General features: G+C 41.6%; 1 protein-coding gene across 2 annotated transcripts; it reads left to right on the top strand.

Annotated features, from left to right (window-relative positions):
• On the top strand, positions 1 to 27,802 carry LOC135514585 (vasoactive intestinal polypeptide receptor 2-like). 2 transcript variants are annotated; one of them, XR_010451702.1, is made up of 14 exons: positions 1 to 532; positions 6,443 to 6,548; positions 11,318 to 11,431; positions 14,779 to 14,870; positions 19,964 to 20,061; positions 20,253 to 20,382; positions 21,677 to 21,827; positions 21,943 to 22,003; positions 23,337 to 23,406; positions 23,901 to 23,992; positions 25,337 to 25,463; positions 25,594 to 25,635; positions 26,881 to 27,105; positions 27,454 to 27,802. XR_010451702.1 is itself a non-coding variant. In XM_064938017.1 (13 exons), exons 1-13 carry the CDS (start codon positions 482 to 484, stop codon positions 27,052 to 27,054), a joined length of 1,308 nt encoding a protein of 435 aa, XP_064794089.1. In that variant the 5' UTR covers positions 1 to 481; the 3' UTR covers positions 27,055 to 27,802. The 2 variants fall into 2 exon arrangements, 1 of the variants encoding a protein (XP_064794089.1); XM_064938017.1 differs by having other exon boundaries at positions 26,881 to 27,802.

The raw sequence follows: 27,802 nt of genomic DNA, 5'->3' as shown, positions 1-27,802 counted from the left end.
GAAAGGAGCGTCCCTCCACGGACGCGCGTGCTGCTGTACTATTGTCCGGTGCGTGCAGATGGTTCTCGGGTTTGATGGCTTCAGGGAAATGGAATTTCTAAATTCCAAGCTCAGTTCGGTGATTCGGGACATACTAAATAAGCGTTCAATGTAATAGTTGACACGTCTGCTGCAGACCTCTGACTTCCCAACAACCCAAAGAGGTGCCAAAGAAGTGTGCGCGGACAAACAAGCAGTGCGCGTTTTTCCCTCTGTCTCTCTGAGTCAAGTATTTGGATTTGACAAATCAAAATATTTAAGCCATTTTCATAGCTGGTTGGTTTTACTTTTAAATCTTGAGATTTTAGATTTTTCTTCTCAATAAAACACTCTTACTTAGTCACTTACATGGGATTACGACCTCTCATCAATGAAGTCCGGCATCAGTTTTAAACCGATTTTTCTCTTTTAGAAGAACAGGCAGGTGACCGACGAGTTTAAGATGACATATTTGATTGTTTTTATTCTGTCATTATCAACGTGTCTGTCTGTGGTAAGTGTGACACAACAATACTTTTATTTTACATTTCGTTTTATGCGTGATGATCAAAATGCGCACAAGGATTGCAGAGAAGGTCTTTCTAATGCTTGGAAATATGACATAACAAATATAAAGACATAACAAATATAAAGACATAACAAATATAAAGGCATAACATAAATGTACCTCAAATGTGTGGCATTATGATTGGTGCATTTGCTAATAGGCTTTTGTCGATACAGGGTATAGGAAACTGTACAGTGTACACTACTGTGTTGTAATTTATTACAACATATTGCTCTGCAGTCTACAGTCTACAGTAGTTCAGCTCTTGATTTAAGCAGCATTTTTCACAGTCCAAAGAGATATGATATAAGCACATAGCGGTAATGAATAGGGTTGTGGTCTTCAAAACATCAAGATTTTGCCATAATGCCAACATTTGAGTGCCCTCTTCACTTTTCATCCACTTTACAAGTCAAATTCTAGACTAAGTAATTTCATCTTCCAGCTAACTAGCATCCTCATAATCTACCCCTCAAGGACTGCTCTGAATTGACCACAGATATAGTTAGAGGACATAATATTGTATCTGTCGCATTGTGGTGTCTGTGAGAGCATGGGCAACGCCATTGAGGCAATCTCAATTTTTAAGAAGTACATTTTTTTATACTTCTATTGATGGGTTAGCTGACAATGTCACAAAAAACTATGTGCATGCTTCAATGAGCAGAAGTATGTGTGTTGTTGTGATTTTGGATGGCCAGATAGCTAGCAACAATGACAAGAAGCTGCCATGTGTGGAATTGTAGGTGGCTCGTTTCAGCTAGTTTTATTATGTTCTTGATACAATGTCTTATTTTAGGGTGACTGATGTAAGGATGTACTTGAGAGACAAGTGTTCATTGTGAAAATCTATTTGTGTTTTCAATAAACATTGGATACGAAATATAGTTTACATGTTGTCAACAATCTAAGCCAACCCCTTCTGTTTTGCCGGGACACAGGTGTGAATGGGAGTCTGGTCCCATAGTGCATGTAATGAGCTTATACCCATCAGAACAAGAGATAGCAGCTGTTCAGTGTCTGTTCGACGCAGTGTATTCTGATGTAATGATGTGACTCGTGAGAATGATTTACCTAGAAATACTCTTGTTGTTAAAATCACAACATTACACAAAAAGTTGGAAAGTAGAAGCCATAGAGATTCTATGGTAGAACAACTCTCACACAAAGATGCTCAACTCTGAAAACTGGAGTAAACTGCATGGTCTAACATGGTCTAACAGGTTTAGACTTTTCAAACCCCATTCTAGTACTTTTTTACTTTGCTTCAAGTCACACTTCATATGGGTCACCTGAAACACGCCAGACTTCACCATCTGAGTAGGCATGCAGATCGCAACAGGTTTGTTCTCTATAGCACACTGGTAGCCTGAGTGCCAGTCTGTTTGTGCTATCATGCTAGCAACTGTGTCATCCATTGTCATGCTGTTTGGCTTGACAAGGAGCAATGTTGTTGGCAAAAGCACAAACAGGTCTGAGACCAGGCTATCACACTGGTACCTAATATGCTGTAATGCACCTCAGGCATGTTCAGTGTCTGTAGCACACAGGTGGTCCTATCTGTTCAGAACATGCTGTAGCGAGACCTCATGTACCGCTGCACCTTTTGGTTTGGTAGAGTGCCAATGTTCTTGATACAAATAGACTCTCCAGTTTTTGACCCATCTTCACATAGTGCTAGAGGGCAGGACTATTGCCAGGATGAATGAACGCCCTCTCTCAAAATAAGTTGAATATTTTGTGTATTTTATGTCATGACAGTTCTCCTCCACCAACCTGAGGAAAGCAGAGCTTTCTCTGGATATTGTATTTAGACAAATCAGCAAATAATCATTCATTTATCACATATTAATATGGATTTGTATAGAACTTCAACAAGTACAGTAGCTACTGAGAATGTTGATGTATTTTGCATGTACACCCCATCTCTCTACAGTGGCGTAACTTCATAGAAATCTTTAGCACTGTATGTTGAGGCAGACTATCTACAGTATGTGTTAATGTGTAATACAACACACAGTGCTTACTTTGTAATCAATGATATGGACGTCATATTGTACCGTACAGAAATACCTATCTGAGTATCATTTGTATGCGCTGTCTGTAAGCAGCTACAAAGATAATTTCAAAATCAGACCTAGTAATTGGCCTTCTCTTTTCATTTCTGAAATGTACTCTGTGCAGGTAATTAGCAGACTCTCATGATTATCCTGTACTTCCAAAAATCCCAATCAGCCGATCATGATCAACAGCTGTCTAGATGTGCAAGTGTCCTGTACACGACATGACAGCTAATTGAAATGGTTGCTGATTTCAATGACACGCACTTGACTCTCAAAGTATAAAGCATGTTGGATCTGTCAAACACACAGTCGGTCTCATTCAATAGTCAGTGCGTTCTAATCTCACCTCATTGTGCTTTACAAAAGCATGTCCCATGCAGTCTCAGGTCAATGTGAATTGTGAAATAGCAAGTTCTAGCCACTGTCTCATCAAATTAATTACTATTATGTCACAGATTTAATACAGTATGTGCCAAATCAGTATGATTAGTGTAAAGCTGCTATGTACCAGTCTTGGGTTCACAAGTCCATCTGGCTATAGACCGATAAACCGTTTACAGAGCATCACTGGACACAGATTCATCTGTTAGGGGAAGGTGATGAACATTATGGATTTATTTGATATTATTGTAGGAATCAAAACATATTTTTGGATAGAGGATGATTAAATAAAAAGCTGTGAAGTTTGTTTATGTATAAGAAGTGCAAAGGCTTACTGTCTGTCCCCAGCGCTTCAGTGTTTTTAGCTTTGTTAGTTACAAATCAGCTGTGGGGTATAGTAATGGCAGCGCAATACATTTCATATCAAAATGTTAAGCTCTCACATTTTAGCCTGAAGGTCTGCGTTGTGTTGCACTTACTAAGATGTCTTACATACTCTCCACTTCCCCTCTCTCTCTCTCCCCTCTCTGACAGAATACTAAGAATTAATCAGAGCAATATCTTCTACTGCCAATGGCATTCCAATTCAATGTGTGTGGTACCACAATTTGGTGGAGCAAAGAAGCGTTAAAATACATTTGCTTTAGCAAAACATACAATGGATGGGATTGCTGCTGCATTAACACCAATGTGTGTGGCTACAGATATGCTATGTCCCAAATGGCACCCTATTCCCCAAATAGTGCACTAAATAGTGCCCTTTAAAGGAAATTGAATGCCATTAGGGACGGAGCCTAGTTGTAACGGCCTAGGCGACGGTTAGTAGACCCAGTAATTAGTGGTGTGTTGTGTGCAGCTTAATTTAAATGGCCCTTTAGCTGACTGGGAGTGGGTCATTGACTCTCTCTCAGAGATAGATGCTCCCACCACTGACCTGACAGTCACTGCCATTTTGGGGCGAAACTGTGAGAGTCCCGGGTGTGAGAGTCAATATCTCCTCTCTCACTGCACACTCACGAAAGGTAGCAATGCCCTCAATGCCCTTCCTAGTCAGCCAGGGGAAACATTCTGCTTCAAGTGCGATGTAGTTTCTTTTGAATGCATCTTCGACTGTGAGTGTAGTGTAGTTCTGTGTGTTTGCCTTTAGAAGAGTCCGGAAGTCATATTAGTCATTGCCTGTGTCCCAAACAGAACCCTTTTTCATATATGCACTGTCCTACGTATTTATTTGGACAGAGAAGCTAAAACGTTCAATTTAGCTCTATACTTCAGCATTTTGGATGTAGCCCTTTCTTGCAGTCAATGATCAAAAGTGCTCTCTTTGGCCTCATGGATGAAATGTTATTAATATTTTTTATAATTTCATGATTAATAAAGATTATTTCCAAAAACGGACACAAATCTGGTGTTTCTATGTCAAACAGTTTTGTTATATTTTAGTCTTCTGTGAAGTATATACTGTATTATTAGGATGCAAATACTTTTGTTCCAAAGTAGATTTGTTTGACTACCAAGAAACACTGTGTGACCCTGATTTAGCCCACTGCAGTAAAAGATTATGGATAATCATGAATGAATCGTGATAATGATGAATGAGAAAGTTACAGATGCACAAAGATCATGTCCAAAAGACATGCTAACCTCTCACCATTACAATAATCAGGGAGGTTAGCATTTTGGGGGGTTATGATATTTATGCTTGTGACTTTCTCACTCATCATTATTCACAATTCATTCAGGACTATCCGTAATCATGATAGCATCCACATTCATGTAGAGGTGTTCGGAAACATATTCTATTCTTATTTACAATAAAAGTGACTCCAAAATGATACAATACATTATTAACCATTAATTTCTATTTGGCACAACATAATTGGAAACAACCAAAACAAACTGCAAATGCATCCAACAAGTTTGTTAGTCACAAACTTGATGTAGTCATTCCGTGCTAGGAATATGGGACCAAATGCTAAACTTTTTACTAAATGTAATACACTATAAGTTATTTTCTTCTTAGTACGACACCTTCAAATGGGGGGGACTAAATATAGTACATAAAGTGCTTTAATTTCGAAACAGTAAAACAGATATATTTGAAAATACGCTCAAATGAAAGTTGACATTCTGTACTGTCGCCTCATATAAAACATTTGATCTCAAATCTAAAATGCTGGAGTGTAGAGACAAATAAATAGTTTTAGCATCTCTGTCCAAATACATAGGGGAGAGTGGTATACTACTTTTGACTTTGGCCCATAGGGCTCTGGTCAAAAGTAGTACAATATGTAGGGAATAGAGATGCATTTTGGATGCAGAATTGAGGGCCTATTGACCCAGTGTGAGGTCTCTTCTGCTTGGTGCCCCCGATTGCTTGTTAACACTTCTGACAATGCTACTTGGTGCTGTGTGTATGTGTCCCCTGAGGTGTGCTCTCTGCGGCACACAGTGTGTCTCTCACCCTTTCTGTGACATGCCAATTGTTTCTCCTGGCAGGGATTGGGTCAATTCAGAAACGACAGTTCATTCTGATGTTCAGTCATGTTTTCAGGCCACTCTCTTCCTCCAGCACACCTCATAATGGCACAATGCCCAGTTTGACTATTCTGTTCTTTACATTCAGGCCATCATCACCTTTTTACTGCACTTGAATCCTCCAGAAAGGGCCTAACGTGGTTAACACACACACACTTACACACACACACACACTGATGCACACCCACTCACACACAACCTCAACACACAGCCACACATACTGTATGTCATCACATATGTCTGAAACCCTTCAGGGGATCTAGGGAACGTTTACAGTTCCCATTTAGAATGCTGAAGGTGTTCGTCAAAAAATTCCCTACCGTCCTATCTCCCAAAACCATATACTAACACTGGTTGTTTAGTGTGGAACGTCATGATGCATAAACATATTGGTTATTCTATCTATCTTCTCCATGTGACAAGTTTAGCAATTTTTCTCACCATCGATTTTGTTCTACCTCTAATGGGAAACTCTCTCCTCCAGTAAAAGTTCTCATTCATTTATTTATTCTTTCATTCAATCTCTCTCTCTCTCTCAACTAACCTATATAGTTAGTAAGGTGGTGTTATCATGAACTGCTGTGTCCATTTTAAAAACATAAAATAAATGTATTTAAAACATGATTTGATTTATGTGATGTAGAACAGCTGATGTATAACCTGTCCCTGATATTGTGGATGTCTTGTTCATTGGTGTTTCCCTGCATTCTGCTGCTTAAGAAAATATATGATGTCCTGTGGACAAAATGTATTGAATCTACAACATAAATTAACTACACCTTTCTTTCTACTACGCAATTGATCTCTTTTTAATATGATCTCAAAATACGACTCAATTCATTTGAATAAAACTTATATTGCATTTTTTTTTTTTTAGGTGAGTGGAAGGCATCCAACATGTAATTTCCTCCTGGAGCTTGAAACAGACCAGGAAGAATGTCTTGTGAAGCTGAGGGACGAAGAATCTTCAAATTACTCCAAAGGTGACATCACAGAATATTTTGATTTCCCATTCATCTCTTCTCATCAGACAGAATAAACCATGGGTTGAAAATAGATTTCTGAATATTTCGGGAATGGAAACCGACTGCATATTTTGATTAGTGGTGAAAGAGTACAAGCTACATAGATTTTTAGGTCACTCAACTAAATTACTTTGATGAAACTTTTAAACGAAAATATGAAATGCCACCTATTCGAGTGCCTTTGAAACGTAAATGTCAAATTCAATGAAGACCTTTAGTAGTTGTACAGTGTTTTCTAGTCCAGATAAGCGCCACAATTCAGATTGTGACCACAAACCTTTGCTGTATTGGCACTTAATATTAAAATCTGAATAGATCGCACTTTAGCTATCTTGAAGTAAATGTTCTACATAGTGAATGTTTTACAGCTCATGCCTATGAGCAGTCTCTCTATAATTTAGGGTTCAAGCGAGTGAAGCTGGGTGAAACCCTATTGTATTTGTAGCCGTTCATCGTCATTATACCGGTTGTTCTTGCAAGTTAATTTTACATGCAAATGACTGTGAGATGGTAAAGCCGAGGACGGTGCGACTTGACATGATGGTAAAATCCCATAGTCCACACCTTTTCATGCAATGCCATGCCAATTGGCCACAAAGTGGCTCTATAACAGGCGATTGAAGTTGCAAACTTTGAAACATCACGTCCCTCACCCCATATGACCTAGAGTCCTGAAATTTAGTAAATCGGTCCCTCTTCTCACAAGGAACAAAGTTGCCTCAATGACCCATAAGGTTTGCCATTATGTATTTTCCGCCATTTAGAATTGAGTTAAAAACACTTAAATCTCCTCTGGAACCACTGGGTTGATCTGGATGCACCTTAACATACGGCATCTATGGACCAAGGTCAAACAACATGACTACTACTAACCAATAAACATTCATGTGGGTGTGGTCTGGCACATGAATGCATCTTTATCAGACACCAAACTTGGTACACATGTTCCAAACACTGGCAAGACTCAACATATGAGTTCAAGCGAGATCGATCACACGGTGGCGCTGAAACAGGCACATATTTACATATCTTTATCTGTTTGACTCAAATTTGGCACACATGCTCAGGGATATGAGTCTAGCTAACCTGTATAGTATGGTTGCATGGTGGCACTGTTGGACAGAAAAAAACATGAATGCAAGCTCATAGAGGCCATATTGTTTGAGCCAGAAACATGGATACATGTACCAAATTTGGTGCAGATCGGTCCAGTGGTTCTGGAGAAGAAGACATTTAAAGTAGTCAACATAATTACAATTGGTCCAAAATACATCAAAGACATATTGCATGATCTGTTTGATGTTTTAGTTCTGATATTTGGCAAGCATGGTATGGATTACAGAAGTAGCTCATCCTAGGGCAATGTGTTGAGTTTGTCCTGATGGTAGCACAGTGGGCCCACAACTTGAACCCTGGCATTTCTGCTTGCAGTTTTAATGATTATTTTTCTTCTTATTATTATTATTATTAAACTAAACTTCATGCCTGGCAGCTCCACCATGCTGCCGACTCACTATGTTGATACTTTACTGGGAGTTGTAACCCAGGCTGTGCTACATAAATTAAACTAATTGGATGTAGAGTTACTGTGAACTGTCAAGGGAATTAGTGCACTTTATCAAAGAAAAGACACTTACTCTTTGCCACAAAAATGAAAACAACGTGTATAGTTTAAATTATACATTATTTTGCAATGTAACTTGCCTTCTTTCACCATAACATGAGCATAGGTATAAAACAGTTCTTATAGACAATATTAAGTACAATATGCATTGAAAGTACCCAGTTACAGCAGGAACAAATCATTTTTCTGAACATAAAATGACACAAAAGAGAACACAAAAATAATTTGACTTCATTAATTAGATGTATGCCTTTTCATATGGGTGGTAACAGGGGGAATATAAACCACGACCATGACGTTGCTGGCACCATGCTCATACTGACTGAGCCAACTGTAGTGTGAAAGTATAGAGAGCATCCAGGTCAACATTAAAGGGAGCTGGGATTTCATGCGCCAGTTACCCTGGTACTGGAATGAAGCCATGCTTAATGCAAATCCATAATTGATTTGTTCTTGTTCTAAAGCCCAATGTGATTATGAAACATTTATGAAAGAAATCTATGCGTTGATTAGCGCCAGTGCGCACTGTGGGTTGCAAAGTGCTCAACAGTATCATCTAAAAGTGTGATACAAAACTGCCATTACCATGCACTGAATCACAGTTATGAAGATACCATACAGCAAGCAGGAGCTGCACTTAAAATAATATCATTGTGTGTGTCCCAAATGTCACTCTATCCCCTAAAATGCACTACTTTTGACCAGAGCCCTGTGCATTATAAGGGAATAGGGTGCCATTTGAGACGCAGAGGACACACATTATACCACTCATGTGGGTCACATCATGAATATGTATTTTTTTTTGTCTGGGTTTTACAATTTTGTTTTCATTTAATTATTTTTATCTGATGTTAGTTAAAAGGTTTCTTTTGATAGAGCTAGCCACGTTGTTTACTGGTGTATTCTCTCTGCTAGCTACGTTTTACTGAGCTTAAGCGCTCCATTTTCTCCACTAAGTGGCTTAAAAGGGTTTGACTGTTAAGTCTGCCTTTGGGACTTTCACACCCTTTTATTTCATAACAAGCTATTTCAGGAATCAAGTTTCAGCGAAAGGCTTTCTCAGCCGTGGTCCTCCTCCTGACATTGTTTCAGCGAAAGGCTTTCTCAACCGTGGTCCTCCTCCTGACATTGTTTCAGCGAAAGGCTTTCTCAGCCGTGGTCCTCCTCCTGACATTGGTGAAGCGAAAGGCTTTCTCAGCCGTGGTCCTCCTCCTGACATTGTTTCAGCGAAAGGCTTTCTCAACCGTGGTCCTCCTCCTGACATTGTTTCAGCGAAAGGCTTTCTCCTGACATTGTTTCCGTGGTCCTCCTCCTGACATTGTTTCAGCGAAAGGCTTTCTCAGCCGTGGTCCTCCTCCTGACATTGTTTCAGCGAAAGGCTTTCTCAGCCGTGGTCCTCCTCCTGACATTGTTTCAGCGAAAGGCTTCTCAACCGTGGTCCTCCTCAGCCGTGGTCCTCCTCCTGACATTGTTTCAGCGAAAGGCTTTCTCAGCCGTGGTCCTCCTCCTGACATTGTTTCAGCGAAAGGCTTTCTCAGCCGTGGTCCTCCTCCTGACATTGTTTCAGCGAAAGGCTTTCTCAGCCGTGGTCCTCCTCCTGACATTGGTGAAGCAAATAGAGTCACACATTTAGCCACTTTCACTCCCACACAGAGAGTCTATCATATTGTTCCAAACACCAGCAGCCTAATGGACTACCTTTCATTCTGAAAGACCCTGTTGTATTGTGTAGTGTATATTGTATATTGTGTCTACACTACAGTACGTGAGGCATTGATCATGTTCAATAATTCTATGATGTTATCCCTCGGAAAGTTTTCAGACCCCTTGCCCTTTTCCACATTTTGTTACAGCCTTTTGTCTCCTCATCAAGCTACACACACAACCCCATAATGACAAAGCAAAAACAGGTTTTTAGAATTTTTTGCTAATTTATAAAACATTTAAAACTGAAATATCACATTTACATAAGTATTTAGACCTTTTACTCAGTACTTTGTTGAAGCACCTTTGGCAGTGATTACAGCCTCAAGTCTTCTTGGGTACGACACTACAAGCTCGGCACACCTGTATTTGGGGAGTTTCTCCTATTCTTCTCTGCAGATTCTCTCAAGCCCTGTTAGGTCGGATGGGAAGCGTTCCGTCACAGCTATTTTCAGGTTTCTCCAGAGATGTTCAATCTGGTTCAAGTCCGGGCTCTGGCTGGGCCATTCAGAGACTTGTCCTGAAGCCACTCCTGCGTTGTCTTTGCTGTGTGCTTAGGGTCATTGTCCTGTTGGAAGGTGAACCTTCCCCCCCAGTCCTGAGTGCTCTGGAACAGGTTTTCATCAAGGATCTCTCTGTACTTTGTTTTCCCTTCATCTTTGCCTCGATCCTGACTAGTCTCCCAGTCCCTGCCGCTGATCCTGTCTCGACCTCATGGCTTGGTTTTTGCTGCTCTGACATGCACTGTCAACTGTGGGACCTTATATACAGCAGACAGGTGTGTGCCTTTCCAAATCATGTCCAATCAATTGAATTTACCACAGGTGGACTCCAATCAAGTTGGAGAAACATCTCAAGGATGATCAATGGAAACAGGATGGACCTGAGCTCAATTTTGAGTCTCATATCAAAGGCTCTGAATATTTAAGTAAATAAGGTTTTCTAAAAACCTGTTTTCGCGTTGTCATTAGTGGGGTTATGTGTGTAGATCGCTGAGGATTCTTTTATTCACGTAATCAATTTGAGAATAAGGCTGTAGCGTAACAAAATGTGGAAAAAGTCAAGGGGTCTGAATACTTTCTGAAGGCACTGTAGCATGGCTCTCCAACCCTGTTCCCGGAGAGCTACCATCCTGTAAATTTGCTCTCCAACCCTAATCGAGCACACCTGATTCTAATAATTAGCTGGTTGATGAGCTGAATCAGGTTAGTTACAACTTGGGTTTGGAAAACCTACAGGAGGGTAGCTCTTCAAGAACAGGGTGAGAGAGGCCTGCTGTAGAGGGTATGGTCTTGAATCACAATTTCAACAGTTGCAGAAGGCAGAGTTTAGATAAACATGTTTTATTTACTTAAATTGTTGTATTTTTCTAAGACGCTGCTGTCTGATCTCTTGACAGGAGTGGGATGCAAAGCGATCTGGGATAACATAGCATGTTGGGACCGTGCAGAGGTTGGAGAGACTGTCACTAGAGAGTGCCCCAGAGTGCTCAAGATGTTTTTTGGCAGAAATGGTAAAGTATTGTATTTTTTCATTGTGATATCAATGGCAAAGTAACATTTCTGGAGTGTTCTGTTCTCAAACCCAGGCCGAGATGAAAGGATAGTTAGTTTGAGATATTCCTCAAGCAATGTTCTGATGTGGTCTGTGATATCTAAAGCTACACTACAATGTTATGTACGTTTTCTTTCGGGTGAAAGCTCACGCTATGTTCTGGCTTTGGAGTCACACCAGACCCATGTTTCTCATTTCACAGAATTACTGAGGTGTATAGACCAGTGTAATGTAGATGCTCTACCTTTTGGAGTGCATTGAAAGGCAGGGACAAAAATGGCCCCCAAGTCTGTATCGTTCTTTTTTAAATAGTGTGGCACTGAATCATGGTGAATTGTACCAAGCAAGGTTCAGATAATATGTTCTGCACTGCATGGACTAGAGGCAAAATGAATCATGTCTGCTCACTCCACAATCTCCAATGGCCCGTGTGGCAGACTAGGATGCTGTGGAGCTCTCCTCCTTCCCATCAGTCTGGATGAATCTGCACGGACACTTCATTCATTATAAACTAATTACCCAGACAAAGAGGATGATAAATGATGGATTATGCTGTTAGATTATCATATTCTCTTGAAGACAGGTTCCAGTCCTATGATGAACTCTCCACATTCAAGATACTTTTGGCCATTTAGTGTATGTGGACACCTACTCATCGAACATCTAATTCCAAAATCATAAGCATTAATATGGAGTTGGTCCCCCTTTTGCTGCTATAACAGCCTTCACTCTTCTGGGAAGGCTTTCGACTAGATGTTGGAACATTGCTGCAGGGACTTGCTTCCATTCAGCCACAAGAGCATTAGTGAGGTCGAGCACTGATGTTGGGCGATTAGGCCCGGCTCGCAGTCGGCGTTCCAATTCATCCCAATGGTGTTCAATGGGGTTGAGGTCAGGGCTCTGTGCAGGCCAGTCAAGTTCTTCCACACAGATCTCAACAAACCATTTCTGTATGGACCTTGCTTTGTGCAACGGGGCATTATCGTGCTGAAACAGGGAAGGGCCTTCCCCAAACTGTTGCCACAAAGTTGGAATGACAGAATCGTCTGGAATGTCATTGTATGCTGTAGCATTAAGATGTCCCATCACTGGAACCAAGGAGCCTAGCCTGAACCATGAAAGACAGCACGAGACCATTATTCCTCCTCCACCAAACTTTACAGTTGGCACTATGCATTGGCGCAGGTAGTGTTCTCCTGGCATCCGCCAAACCCAGATTCGCTAATCGGACTGCCAAATGTTGCGTTTCCACTGCTCCAGAGTCTAATGGCGGCGAGCTTTGCACCACTCCAGACGATGCTTGGCATTGAGCATGGTGATCTTAGGCTTGTGTGTGGCTGGTCGGCCATGGAAACCCATTTAATGAAGCTCCCGACGAACAGTTCTTGTGCTGATGTTGCTTCCAGAGGCAGTTTGGAACTCAGTAGTAAGTGTTACATCCGAGGATCGACACATTTTTTAGCCGTACGCGTTTCAGCAACTGACGGTCCCTTTCTGTGAGCTACAACTTCACGGCTGAGTCGGCAGCTAGAGCAGGGCAGAAATTTGACGAACTGACTTGTTGGAAAGGTGGTATCCTATGACGGTGCCACGTTGAAAGTCACTGTGCTCTTCAGTACAGGCCATTCTACTGACAATGTTTGTCTATGGACATTGCATGGCTTTGTGCTCGACTTCATACACCTGTCAATAACCAATGTGGCTGAATCCACTCATTTGAAGGGGTGTCCACATACTTTTGTCTGTATAGTGTACCTCTGGGTTAAAACTAGCTGTGTGAAATTGATTTGGAAAGGACGAGTTGGGCATGTAAATTGGCTTGGAAGACTTCTTTGTAACAGAAACCTCTGGGAAGCCCTATAGCACAAACCTACGGCTAGGCAGGCTGCTGTGGCAGGGTCTGTGTAAAGTAGACTAATGGAGTGAGACATGCTCATTCCGATCACAGAAGTGGAGAAAGAAAGAGGCCTGTGGTTATACATAGTATGTGGCAAAGTACATTACAGGACGTTGCTCACTGGGTTCAGGCACTGCCATCGGCTGCGTTCCAAATGGCACCATATTCTCTATAGAGTGCACTACTTTTGACCAGGGCCGATAAGACTCTGGTCAAGAGTAGTGCACTGTGAGGAATAGGGTACCATTTGGGACAGTCATCGTTGTCTCCTCGAGAATAACACAGAGAGAATAAACACAGGCTCTCACATCCTCTGTTCCGCTTACATTCTCCCCCTGCCCCTGTCTGTCCCTGCCACAGAGCAGAGAACACTCCAGACGTTTATATCTCCAGACACATTCTCTCATCTAGACCTCTGTGGAATGCCAAACCCAAGAGAAGAAACACATTCAATATTCAACCGACTAAGTTGAAGGCTCCTTTGAATCAAGCATTGAACAATTGATTGTTCTTCCCAGAGTGAGTGGTTTTTGACAAAAACCTATCGCTCAAAATTACATCTATTTGCCCTTGAAAAGTCTGTATGAATATCTTTTAAAGGCCCAGTACAGTAAAAATTCTGTTTTTCTGTTTTTTGTTAAATCATATTGTACAACAGCTGATGAAACTAACAGTAACAGTGTGAAAAAATTGGATCAGTGTTATTTCCTGGTTGAAAATAAAATCTACACAGGACTTTCTAATCAGCAGGTTTGCATAGATGGGAGTTTTGGCTTGCCGGGTGACCATTATAGGTGGTAAACTGGTTAATAGACCAATAAAAAGAAGTTTCCAAAGAGTTCTCTGGCAATAAGGCTAGTTTTCAGTTTTCCCCAACACACTCCCAGACAGTCCAAGCTAAATTCTTGCTTGAGAAATAGTTTTTTGATAGAAAGCTATTTTTGTCCATTTTAATGGAAAACTTTTACAGTAAGGTATTTCCTTGTTACCCAGAAATGATTTTGATATATTAATTTGATATTGATATACAAACAGCCTTTAAAATATATGAGAACACTGTAAACAAGAGCCTGATGAATGAAACTTTAATGGAAGCCATCATCTGTCATGCTCAAAATGGGATCACAGCCTTTCACTTTGGGGTTGTGTGTGAAGCCAATATTTCAGTCAGCTTGATTGGGCTTACTATCTGTGACAACAATAGAGGATAGTCTTGGCTGAAGAGAAATCTTTCATCAAACTCACCAGAGAAATCAAACCCCTGCATCTCCAAACAAATAAACATGCTGCATGTTTCTTGGACTATGATTTATGAAAGGAATATTGGGTCTGGATAACCATTTCTAAAGGTTTTAGAGAAGATGCAATAGAAACATTTAGCTGGCAAAAAGTTTTTCTCCTATCCACAGGAAACATAAACAAGAACTGTACAGCGGACGGATGGTCTGATGTTTTCCCCAACATCAGCAGTGTGTGTGGGGCAGAAGAAAAGCATGATAAGGTAAGCAGGGTGATGATCTTTAAGTTCTAGATCTCTACCTCGATTGTCTCTCTGGTGTTATATCATTGTTCTTAGTTTGACCAAGAAATGACACGATGTGACTTGCTTCAGTAGCTTTATCTGGAAATACAATACAGTACTCTATCATATATTAGATACTGCAATGAAGGCGTTGATACGGAGAGAGAGAGAGAGAGAGAGAGAGAGAGAGAGAGAGAGAGAGAGAGAGAGAGAGAGAGAGAGAGAGAGAGAGAGAGAGAGAGAGAGAGAGAGAGAGAGAGAGAGAGAGAGAGAGAGAGAGAGAGAGAGAGAGAGAGAGAGAGAGAGAGAGAGAGAGAGAGAGAGAGAGAGAGAGAGAGAGAGAGAGAGAGATTCTTGTGTGAGATTTTTTCCATGGTTTTGTATTATATAAAATTAGATTTAGTTTTGTCTGATTTCTGAGTGTCAAGGCCCTCATGCTGATAATGAAAATTAGCAGTAGAGCCCTTTGCTAAATGCATTGAAATTCTGTCATGGGTCTGTTTTGATAGGGAAGGTGTACTGCAGTTTGTGTGCTCACTTCCACCTGATGACTTGAAATACAGATGAAACACAGGCGCCTTAAAGGCTATATAAAACATCCTGTTCACTGTGGCACCCAGCTGTCTCCTCAATCTAAACATTGTACCAGGCTGTGTCCCAAATGGCACCCTATTCCCTATAGTGCACTGCTTTTGACAATGAGCCCTGAGGTAGAACAGGGTTGGGGAGTTGCATGTAATCTGATTACAAAACTGTAACTGTATTCCGTAACGTTACCAGCAAAAATATTGTCTTTTAAAAAATTCAAAACACCTTTCTGTTTTCTTAGTGACGTTCAATTCAGCATTGCAAAAATGTGCACGTTTAAGTTTGTTTCACCTGAGGGAGTCTGACCACAAGTCAGAGACCACTATGATGACACACCAAATGCGTTTGCTGGATCCTTTTGGTCTTCTTCTGATGCCTCTTAAGGGGAAAGTAATCTAGAAGTAAATGAATGTAATCTGTTTACATTAGAGTTTGGATAATTCAAAAGTTATGTTACTGATTACAATTTTGGACAGGTAACCTACCAATCCCTGGTGGTGAATTGGGTGACATTTTGGATGCAGACTCCGAGTTACTGTCAGTTCCTGGTTGGCCCACTACAGCAGATGTTAGTAAGAGTCCAAGCAAGTAGCAACAATGTACTTGGAGAAGAACATGAAGAAGACTGATTCATAAAGCTATTCCACTGCCCAGCATTTGATCAGAGATGAGACCTGAAAAAGGAAAATCAAATTGAGATAATTAAAATAATAGTCCCAACCAGGGTTGGGTAGGTTACTTTGTAAATGTAAATGCAGTTGCTAGTTATGTGTCAAAATTGTAATCAGTAACCTAATCTGATTTACTTCTGGATTACTTTCCCCTTAAGAGGCATTCGAAGAAGACAAAAAGGATCCATCAAACACATTTTGTGTGTCATCATAGTGGTCTCTGACTTGTGGTCAGACTCCCTCAGGTGGAACAAACTTAAACTTTCGCTTTTTCCCCATGCTAAATTGAATGTCATTGAGAAACCTTCCTGTTGTCGTAATGTCCACTGCTCAAAAAAATAAAGGGAACACTTAAACAACACAATGTAACTCCAAGTCAATCACACTTCTGTGAAATCAAACTGTCCACTTAGGAAGCAACACTGATTTACAATACATTTCACATGCTGTTGTGCAAATGGAATAGACAATAGCTCAGGTAGTGCAGCTCATCCAGGATGGCACATCAATGCGAGCTGTGGCAAGAAGGTTTGCTGTGTCTGTCAGCGTAATGTCCAGAGCATGGAAGCACTACCAGGATACAGGCCAGTACATCAGGAGACGTGGAGGAGGCCGTAGGAGGGCAACAACCCAGCAGCAGGACCGCTACCTCCGCCTTTGTGCAAGGAGGAGCAGGAGGAGCACTGCCAGAGCCCTGCAAAATGACCTCCAACAGGCCACAAATGTGCATGTGTCTGCTCAAACGGTCAGAAACAGACTCCATGTGGGTGGTATGAGGGCCCGACGTTCACAGGTGGGGGTTGTGCTTACAGCCCAACACCGTGCAGGACGTTTGGCATTTGCCAGAGAACACCAAGATTGGCAAATTCGCCACTGGCGCCCTCTGCTCTTCACAGATGAAAGTAGGTTCACACTGAGCACATGTGACAGACGTGACAGTCTGGAGACGCCATGGAGAATGTTCTGCTGCCTGCAACATCCTCCAGCATGACCGGTTTGGCGGTGGGTCAGTCATGGTGTGGGGTGGCATTTTGTTTGGGGGGCCGCACATCCCTCCATGTGCTCGCCAGAGGTAGCCTGACTGCCATTAGGTACCGAGATGAGATCCTCAGTATCCTTGTGAGACCACATGCTGGTGTGATTGGTCCTGGGTTCCTCCTAATGCAAGGCAATGCTAGACCTCATGTGGCTGGAGTGTGTCAGCAGTTCCTGCAAGAGGAAGGCATTAATGCTATGGACTGGCCCACCTGTTCCCCAGACCTGAATCCAATTGAGCACATCTGGGACATCATGTCTCGCTCCATCCACCACAGACTGTCCAGGAGTTGGCGGATGCTTTAGTCCAGGTCTGAGAGGAGATCCCTCAGGAAACCATCTGCCACCTCATCAGGAGCATTGCCAATCTTGGTGTTCTCTTATTTTTTTGAGCAGTGTATTTTTTTCGCAAACATCCTTTCTATGAAAAAAAAAAGAATCTAACAAATAATCAGTTTTTTTAAAAGTATCTGTAAACAGATTACAATATTTTGCTGGTAACATTACTGAACAGTTCCTTTTTTTTGTAATCAGATTACTTGCAACCCTTCTCCCAACACCAGTAATTCACATTTGACATACTGACTGAAGTAAAATTGCTGTCAACGATTCCCTCCCATTCACTTGTTTTATTCAGATCGGGGCATGAATCTCTCTTCTGTTGGAGGTCATCCAAGATGCACCTCTGGTCTGGATCACACGGCCACCATTGGCACTGTGCTTATCTCCATCTGAAAACATATGGAATATTAAATGTACTGAAAGGGTTTCCTTTAGCTGTGCAGCCTTTCCACCAGTCCATCTGTGTTAATAAGGTCAGTCCAGTCTTTCGGAAAGGAACGTTCATCTTCTCAGTATGAATAGAATGGAACACGTTTCCTCAACTTGTTTCACACCTGTAGTTAATACATTTTGGGCTGCAACTAGTAGTGAAGCAAGGCATTCTTGAAGGTGATGGAGGGGCAAGAAGTACCAAACGATGCCCCTTGCCATTACTAATATAGTGCAACCTCTTTGGGATATAACCTCTTGCCTGAGTGCCAGTCTGTTTGTGTTTTCATGCCAACTCCTTGTCACTCATTGTTATGTTTGGCTTGACAATGACAACAATGGAGTTGGCAAGAGCACAGACAGATCTAGCACCAGGCTATTTAACATCAACTTTGGGTGTATAACCTTTTCTTCTAGTTCTATTTGAAGGTGAGTTATGATGTTCATTGATGTGTGATGTTCAAACCTAATGTAACCTTTAATATATATTAAGTGTGAAATCTCCGCGATAACACATGAATAGATTCATTGACATTCTTACTGAAGCAATTATGTAAGTTTGACAGTATATTAGGTTGTCTATCATATAAAGTACATCAGTGGCATGCTGTGTGTCCTCTAAAGGCAATTTCCTAAGAACAACGTGACGCCCTGGAGAGCCAATTCAGTCCATGTGGCAGTCAGACGTGGCAAATGGGAAACATTTAGGACTCTCACTTGTTCCTCTCATACCTTAAAGCTATTTTAAAGAACAATATTTGTAGGATCAAAGGCTATTTTTGGTGATACAGATGAGCAGATTAGCGGGACAGATGTTGATTGCCCTATTGACATGATGATCCCTACCAATTATACAAAATTCATAACACCGTTTTGCCGTGGCTAATTATTTATTTGAGGTATCATTATGTAGAATGAAATGGGTAGTTTGGATCCTGGATGCTTATTGGTTGATAGGTGTTAGGCATTTCCCATAGATAACTTTCAACAGTTCCATCTGAATACGCTTGGAAAGTGTACTGAAGACACCTTGCAGTTTTGACACGTACTTCGTCGTGAAGGTGTATTTCATGTAATCAATTGGGGTGTTTTTATCAACTGAATGTACGCAAAGTTTTCTTAAGTCTTTTGGAGGAGATGCAGCATCAAAACAAATGGAACTTTTCTTCAAATTGACTATCTGTCCTTTCACTGTTTACAACGGTCTACAGGGATACATTCTTTCTGTAGGAAGTGCGTGCGTCCATGTTTTGTAGAACAATGAGCAATGGAAAGTGTGAAGTGCAGGTGGAGAAGAGATGTCACTGCTACAGGATAGGAGCTCACTCAATGCTTTTAGAAAGAGTGACTGTTTTACTAAGAGAATGTCAATTTGGCACTGCCTCAAAGGAATGACTGCGAGCATTGGTGCGTTGGTACGGTCCTTGTCTGACATTTGTTTTAGAGGATGTCTCTTTGTTTTTCACTCGGCTGTAGTAAAAGGGGGGGGGGGGGGGAATCAAACCATTGACTAATTTCCTGGGGAAACAAGATAAGAGGGCAAATTTGAGCAGGTCATTTTATTGACATATTTTAATCTCTTTGAATCTGTGAATCACTCTTTGAGTGGGTTGAATGATTGGCAGAAAACTACTTACAATACTTACAATGGCTCCTTTCAGGGGAAGGCTCTTTCTGACAGTAATGCTCGGTACATGTTTCTCTCCCCAATGTTTTGAATCACCGTCTCTGAAGTACACTTTTGTGACTCTGAAAATTATGTTTCTAAAGATCCTACAGTCTTTCAGTATCATCATGTTGATGTTGCTGATAATTATATGATTTTACATATGTCATTTGGTGTTCGGATCAAAGTCCATTCTGAAAGTGATGTGCTGGGCCTGTGCCCTGTATGTTCTTTCTCCTGACTCGTCTTCTATGGTGCTGAAGTGAATACCCATCTGAGATCAATTATATATACAGCTTTGATACTGCCAATGACTGTACTGCATGTTCTCTCACCTATAGCTTGTCTTCTTTACGGTGGTGAAGACTCTGTATACGCTGGGCCACAGTTTGTCTTTGATCGCCCTCACAACCGGGAGCGCCATTCTCTGTCTATTCAGGTGAGAGTTAGGATGAGTCCCAAAAGACACCCTATTTCCTATATAGTGGTCAAATGTAGTGCATCATATACGGTAGGAAATAAGGTGCTATTTGGGAAACAGTCTTAGTCACTCACTGTAGAGAGAAGCAGCAGGGTATTGTCACACAGCAGAGATCCTCTGATAAATCATTTCTTCCACTCCCTCTATAGAAAACTCCACTGCACGCGGAACTACATTCACCTCAACCTGTTCTTTTCCTTCATCCTGAGAGCGGTGGCAGTCCTTGTGAAGGACGACATCCTCTTCTCTCGCAATCAGTGCTCTGAGCAGCCTTCACTGGTGAGTCAGGTTGTTCATCAGCCTGTATACCTCTGGTTCTTATAGATCATTTGACAATTCCAACTGATATGTATTGGTATAGATGTAGAGTTGAAGTTGGAAGTTTAAATGCACTTAGGTTGGAGTCATTAAAACTCATTTTTCAACCACTCCACAAATTTCTTGTAAATAAACTATAGTTTTGGCAAGTCGGTTAGGACATCTACTTTGTGCATGACACAAGTACTTTTTCCAACAATTGTTTACAGACAAATTATTTCACTTATAATTCACAGTATCACAATTCCAGGCGGAAAGTAATCCCGTACATAAATTATGGCTTTGGAAGCTTCTGATAGGCTAGTTCACATCATTTGAGTCAATTGGAGTTGTACCTGTGGATATATTTCAAGGCCTACCTTCAATCTCTGTGCCTCTTTGCTTGACATCATGGGAAAATCAAAAGAAATCAGCCAAGACCTCAGAAAACAAATTGTAGACCTCCACAAGTCTGGTTCATCCTTGGGAGCAATTTCCAAATGCCTAAAGGTACCACATTCATCTGTACAAACAATAGTACGCAAAGTCAAGGTATTGGAGTGGCCATCACAAAGCCCTGACCTCAGTCCTATAGAAAAGTTGTGGGCAGAACTGAAAAAGCGTGTGCGAGCAAGGAGGCCTACAAACCTGATTCAGTTACACCAGCTCTGTCAGCAGGAATGGGCCAAAATTCACCCAACTTATTGTGGGAAGCTTGTAGAAGGCTCCCCGACACATTTGACACAAGTTAAACAATTTAATGGCAATGTTACCAAATACTAATTGAGTGTATGTAAACTTCTGACCCACTGGGAATGTGATGAAAGAAATCAAAGCTGAAATAAATAATTCTCTCTACTATTATTCTGACATTTCACATTCTTAAAATAAAGTGGTGATCCTAAGACAGGGAATTTAATAGCATTAAATGCCAGGAATTGTGAAACGGAGGTTAAATGTATTTGGCTAAGGTGTATGTAAACTTCTGACTTCAACTGTATTTGTATAGATTTGCTATGAAACATGTTTCTTTCACTTCTTTGAATTTGAGGTACGGAATTCATTTTCCGCTGGACACATTTTGATTCTTGCTCCTTCAGTTCACTCCGATTGTGTTGGTGTGAGTATATTTTAGACAAAGATCTGGTAACCACTCTATCAGAATAAGGACAGGGAATTCAGTTTCCATATAGATACACTTTGGTTATTTGTGTTGAGTGTCCTGTAGTTTCTCTTTGTATAGCAGCACAAGTGATGTACTACAATGTTGTTCCAGATTGGATGCAAGGCGAGCCTGGTGATTTTTCAATACTTTATCATGGCCAACTTCTTCTGGTTGCTGGTCGAGGGCCTCTACCTCCATACGCTCCTGATTGTCATCTTCTCTGAAAATAGACACTTCATTGTTTATCTTCTCATCGGCTGGGGTAAGCTAGTCATTAATACATATCCAATGTATCAAAAACAGTGAGGAACATACAGTACATCCAATCCATTTATGCTATGAGATTGTATTCAGTGAATTCTCCATCTGTATTTCAGGATTCCCAACCGTGTTTGTTTCTGCATGGGCTATAACAAGGGTTTATTTTGAGGATACTGGGTAAGTCACCTTGGAAAGCATACATGTACATGGTTGGTAGGGTAGTGGATTCTTTTCATGTGTGATTGCCAGACAGGGCCGTGCACAGACATTTCGGGGGCAGTGCTCAAAATAAGGGCAGCCCCCCCCCCCCCGCACCCCCAAAAAAAGAAAATCGGTCTAATATTTTCTGGTACAACACACTCACTCAATAAACATTGTAAGCAAACCAGTGACTCCTAGGCCTGGGGACAACCAGAGAGCGAATGATGATGTAGGCTAAATATGCTAGCTAGTTAGCGATGCTGTCGGGGGGGAGAAAAAAAATTCACTTGATTTGAGTGTGTTCTGCTGCTGACATCTGCCTCTTACTAACAATCAGTCAAATTGCCCCATTCTTTCCTGGTAGGAGGCTACTATTGAAGTTGGATCTGTCATGAGTCTCATTCACTGTTAGGGGCAAAGAACGGGGCAATGTCTCCCCGCCGGTGGCTACTGCATGCAAGTCGGATGAGTGTGGTCTTCGGGGGGGGGGGGGGTGTATTTTATGAGATTCAAGAGTTTATGAAATTACCTAATTTTATGCGCAATTTGTTACGGGCGGGCCGGGCGCCTGCAAGCTGACTTTGGTCAGTCGAACAGTGTTTCCTCTGACACATTGGTGCGGCTGACTTCAGGGTTAAGCGAGCAGTGTGTTAAGAAGCAGTGCAGCTTGGCGGGTCATGTTTCACGTCTCGACCTTCATCTCTTTCTAGCCTGTTGGGAGTTGCAGCATTTAGATAAGGTCGTAACTACCAATTGTATATTATGATCAAATGTGGGGTAAAATAGGGAATATTATTTATATATATTTTGAAATATTTTATATATATTTTATAATAACATGTAAATGATTGATGAGCTGCGTGGGCACTTTTTCATAAGAGGGGAAAAGGGCAGGTGTTTGGTTGAACCCAATCTGTGCCTGTTGCCAGACTTAATGTAGATGTGCTGTTTGCCTTGGATTGCATGAAAGAATTTGATTGTGATTATAAAGTTAATGAAGCATTGGCAACCTTTGTCATTTCAATTTATTTCTCAAATCAGTGTAAACCAGTTCAAAGTGATCAATCAATCAATCAATCAAATGTATTTATAAAGCCTTTTTAAATCAGCCCATGTCACAAAGTTCTATACAGAAACCCAGCCTAAAACCCCAAACAGCAAGCAATGCAGATGTAGAAGCACGGTGGCTAGGAAGAACTCCTTAGAAATGCAGGAACCTGGGAGTACTGTGCTTAGGTTAGTATGGCCAGGGATGCATGGCACGTGTTGACTAACATCTTCGTATGGGTATCATTTCCTATTCCTTCAGATGCTGGGAACAGAATGATAACCCAATCCCCAAGTGGGTGATCAATGTACCTATAGGCTTCTCCATCATGGTGGGTATATATCATTTATCCTTCTCGGTTGCTGCTGTTTTAATATCCTTTACCACATGCAGGATCAAACCCCTGCTACATCCCAAGCATTAAACTAAACAGAATGTGTCCAGGAGATAAGTAAATGCCACACAGAGCATATTCCGATCTGTCATGTTAGCCAGCGCATACTGGGGAGCTGATCGGACTGTAACGGCAAGAGCATGTTAAACCGAGAGACTCAGCATGCGTGTGAATTGATGCCGGCTTGGATGTATTTCAAGGTTGAACTAGCTTTATCAAACTGTCATTGTATTTTACAACAGGTGATTTATGTGGGACGATTTATATGGAACTAAGTACTGTCGTCTTATCTGATTCCATAACACATCCCTCATTGTATACCAACGCTGGTTATAGCTGAGTTAACTGCCCTTAAAAAGAACTGCAGTAACCAAATTTCACTAAATAAACAAAACAAACTGTATGTCAATATATGTTGACTGGGTTTCCAGGTGAACTTCCTCCTGTTCATCAGTATTATAAGGATTCTGGTTCAGAAGCTGAGGTGTCCTGATGTGGGTGGCAACGACCAGTCACAATACAGGTATGTGTTGTTGTGCTCAGTCAGTCACAAAACAGGGAGACCTATGTGTTACTGCACTCAGGCAACAGACCATGAATACTTAGTGTCAACATTCCTGAACGGAGAAATTAAAGTGCTCAAATGTTTCAGCATGTCTCTGTATGTCACTCTGACATATGGTATTTTAGTTGACTTCTCAAGCAAAGGACAGATATGTAGCCTATTGTTCTATTGTGCAAATTGTACACTGTAGAGTGACACTAGATTCGCCTAAGCTGTAGAGGTGGTCAGCACAGCAAGCATTTGCCTTCAGGGAGAAATATTCCCATCTTGTCTGAGCGGATTTAAGGGCTGAGAAGCGGCTGGCGACGCAAAGACTGGATGAGGTGCTGTCTACTGCTACAGGAAAGTCCACCTTGGTTTGGCACTTAGCAGTCAGGGCCCCTTCACGATTTAGCATGTGTCTGAAATGGCACCCCATTCCCTTCATAGTGCACAACTTTTAGTGCCCATAGAGCTCTGGTCAAAAGTAGTGCACTATGGGTTACTCTCACAGCACCGCAAACAACATGGGGCCCTCAAAAGGCTCTGACTGCATGTGTGGGTATGGATGTGCGTACATAGACCCACGAGCCACTGTGCCCCCTCATGATTAGTTTAGATTGTTTTGTTACCCCCACCCCCATCAAAGTTGCCCATCCCTGCCTCATGCTCCCTGTCATTTAATGGGTTAAACACCAACATTTTGTGGACTTATTAACAACAATTATTATTAAAATATACAAAACATGCACTTTCCATGACTGACTGACCAGGTGAATCCAGGTGAAAGCTATGATCCCTTATTGATGTCACTTGTTAAATCCACTTCGATCAGTGTCGATGAAGGGGAGGAGACGAGTTAAAGAAGGATTTTTAAGGCTTGAGACAATTTAGACAAGAATTTTGTATATGTGCCATTCAGAGGGTGACAAAAATATTTAAGTGCCTTTGAACAGGGTATGGAAGTAGGTGCCAGGCACACCGGTTTGCATCAAGAACTGCAACGCTGCTGAGTTTTTCACTCAACAGATTCCCGTGTGTATCAAGAATGGTCCACCACTCAAAGGACATCCAGCCAACTTGACACAACTGTGGGAAGCATTGGAGTTCACATTGGCCAGCATCCCTGTGGAATGCTTTCGACACCTTGTAGAGGACATGACACAACTAATTGAGGCTGTTCTGAGGGCAAAAGGGGTGGTGCAACTCAATATTAGGAAGGTGTTCCCAATGTTGGCTATACTCGGTGTATGTGATTGTATAACAGTGTAGTCTCTCGGTCCCCTCCATAGTGTCTCTGTAATATTGTGTGTCTGGTTTCAGGAGGTTGGCCAAATCCACTCTGCTGCTGATCCCCCTGTTTGGCATCCATTACGTTGTCTTTGTGTCTCTCAATGAATCCATGGAAAATTATAAAATCTTCTTTGACCTTGCTATCGGATCCTTTCAGGTAAAACGGATCCTTTTTGGATATTTTAATTTATCACAATATATTTTGGCTATATTTGGGGTGTTTTTGTTTTGGATTGTTTTTGGTTGTTTCTCATTTTGAAGATTTTCTGTTGCTGTTCTGTTGACAGGGCCTGGTGGTTGCCATCCTGTACTGTTTCTTAAACAGTGAGGTAAGCTCTCGCCTTGATTGCTCTTAATTGCATTTCATTCTGGAATGAATAGGTTGCCTTGGGCACTGATGGCCCAGTTAAGAAGACGCACAACAGCGTAAATGATTAGTGTTGAATCAGTGTTGACAAAGTCTTCCTTGGCACAAATTAGGATAGATGACAAGCAATGTTCAGGCTTTTATAAAAGCTGTTGTGTACATCATTGTAATTGACCTCAACCTCGACAAGACGGAGTAGCTCCACGGTTGACAACTCCAGTGTCCCCCCCCCCCCCCATAGTGCAAAGAACGTTGCTGTGACCCTGGACTACACCCTGTGATTCTCTGCAAACATCAAAGCAGTGACACGCTCCTGCAGGTTGATGCTCTACAACATCCGTAGAGTACGACCCTACTTCACACAGGAAGCGGCGCAGGTCCTAATCCAGGCACTTGTCATCACCCGTCTGGACTATTGCAACTTGCTGTTGGCTGGGCTCCCCGCTTGTGCCATCAAACCCCTGAAACTTATCCAGAATGGTGCAGCCTGCCTGTTTTCAAGCTATCCAAGTTCTCCCATGTCACCCCGCTCTTCCTCACACTCCACTGGAAGGCTATGGTACTTTCCTACGGAGCAGCAAGAGGAACTGCACCTCCCTACCTTCAGGCTCTGCTCAAACCCTACATCCCAACCTGAGTACTCCGTTCTGCCGCCTCTGGTCTCTTAGCCCTTCCACCCCTACGGGAGGGCAGCTCCCGCTCAGCTCAGCCCAGTCCAAGCTTTCGCCTGACCTGGCATCCTAATCCTGAAGCTAGGACAGCAGAGTCCTAGCTTCATCTTTCAAAAACTGAAAACCTACCTCTTTTAACAATATCTTAAATAATCCCACAGCACCCCCTCCTCAACACTCAGCCCCCCAAAATATACAAAACAAAAACACATTTGTGAACTAACACTCGCACTTGACTTTTTCCCCCTTACTAGCTCTGACTTGGCTGGTTTCAACTTTACTGAGGAAAAATGTACTTGACAGTGATAAATGTAAAAGTGTAAATTACGAGATATATATATATATAATATATATAATATTTAAAGGTATTTTGTTAGCAGTTACTACAAATGTTCATTTTAATTGTTGTCTGCTTTGTTTTCATTGAAGTAAAACGATGAGTACGGCATTTTACAAGAACATTTATACCATTTAATGTAGTGCCAGATGTGAGCTAGTTTTCCCTCTGTGCTAAAAGATTTACCTTGCTACTTCAGGTTCAAGGGGAACTCAAGAGAAAATGGCGGAGTATATGCCTCAACTGCCATATGGCCCGAAACTACACCCAGCACAACACCTACGCCTCCAGAAACGGCTCAGAGAACATGGCTCAGTTCCAACGTAATTCTCGTGCTCAGTCCTTCCTGCAGTCAGAGACCACTGTAGTGTGAGGGCTGCGTGTAAAAGAGGGATCGTCTCCATTAAAACGCTCTGGAACTCTGGTATTGGCCTAAATACACACTACAGCACACACAGCCTACAGTTGTGGGCACTAAAAAGTTAGCTTGGACCACGGTATTGGCAGAACAATTGGCATAATGGCACTCTAGGATCTTCTAATGAGTTTGTCACTAAAACCTGGATCCCGGTACAGGGTTTGAATTTATTTATTTTTTATGGCAGATGGCGTAACAGGGTATTTTTGAACAAATATGAATCAATTGGGCTATGCTGCGTTAATGTCAATATTTGTAATAATTGGTTTAAGTAAACATTTTCATTACTGGATGCCAAGGAGAAGTGCTCTGCATGGCTCTTAAATCTTTATCTCTCTCTCCCTCTCCCTGTAGTAAAATGGATTTCACTCTGTGGTTAACGACCAGAGATGCCTCTGCCTATACGCCCACGGTTCCAGGGCCACTAAGGTGTCCCCAACCCAAAAAGGAAAAAAACGAAGGAACTCAGTCGGGGTTTCAACTTACTGTTGAGAGTTACAAAGTAGAATACACAAGTTGCAATTTAGAAATATGGTCATGCATTGCAGTTTGCCACTTGTCATGTCAGTCACTGACAGTCACTCAATTAGCCCAGCTATGTCAGCTCAATTCTTTAGATAGCTGGGTAGACTACCTTTCTCAGCAATCTAAACCCTGTAGTAATCATCACCAAATGACAGACTGGGCATGGAGTGTGCCGAAG

Source organism: Oncorhynchus masou, chromosome 3, assembly GCF_036934945.1.
Source record: "Oncorhynchus masou masou isolate Uvic2021 chromosome 3, UVic_Omas_1.1, whole genome shotgun sequence".
NCBI classification, from domain to species: domain Eukaryota; kingdom Metazoa; phylum Chordata; class Actinopteri; order Salmoniformes; family Salmonidae; genus Oncorhynchus; species Oncorhynchus masou.
Note: the sequence above shows the minus strand (reverse complement) of the source record. Positions and strands in the feature narration are given on the sequence as shown.

Bases quoted from the DNA above. Each gene is read 5' to 3' on its own strand.
- LOC135514585 (XM_064938017.1), top strand. From the start codon at position 482: ATGACATATTTGATTGTTTTTATTCTGTCATTATCAACGTGTCTGTCT. The intron at 20,062-20,252 runs GTGAGAGTTAGG...CTCCCTCTATAG, and splicing joins GCCATTCTCTGTCTATTCAG to AAAACTCCACTGCACGCGGA. The intron at 25,636-26,880 runs GTAAGCTCTCGC...TTGCTACTTCAG, and splicing joins ACTGTTTCTTAAACAGTGAG to GTTCAAGGGGAACTCAAGAG.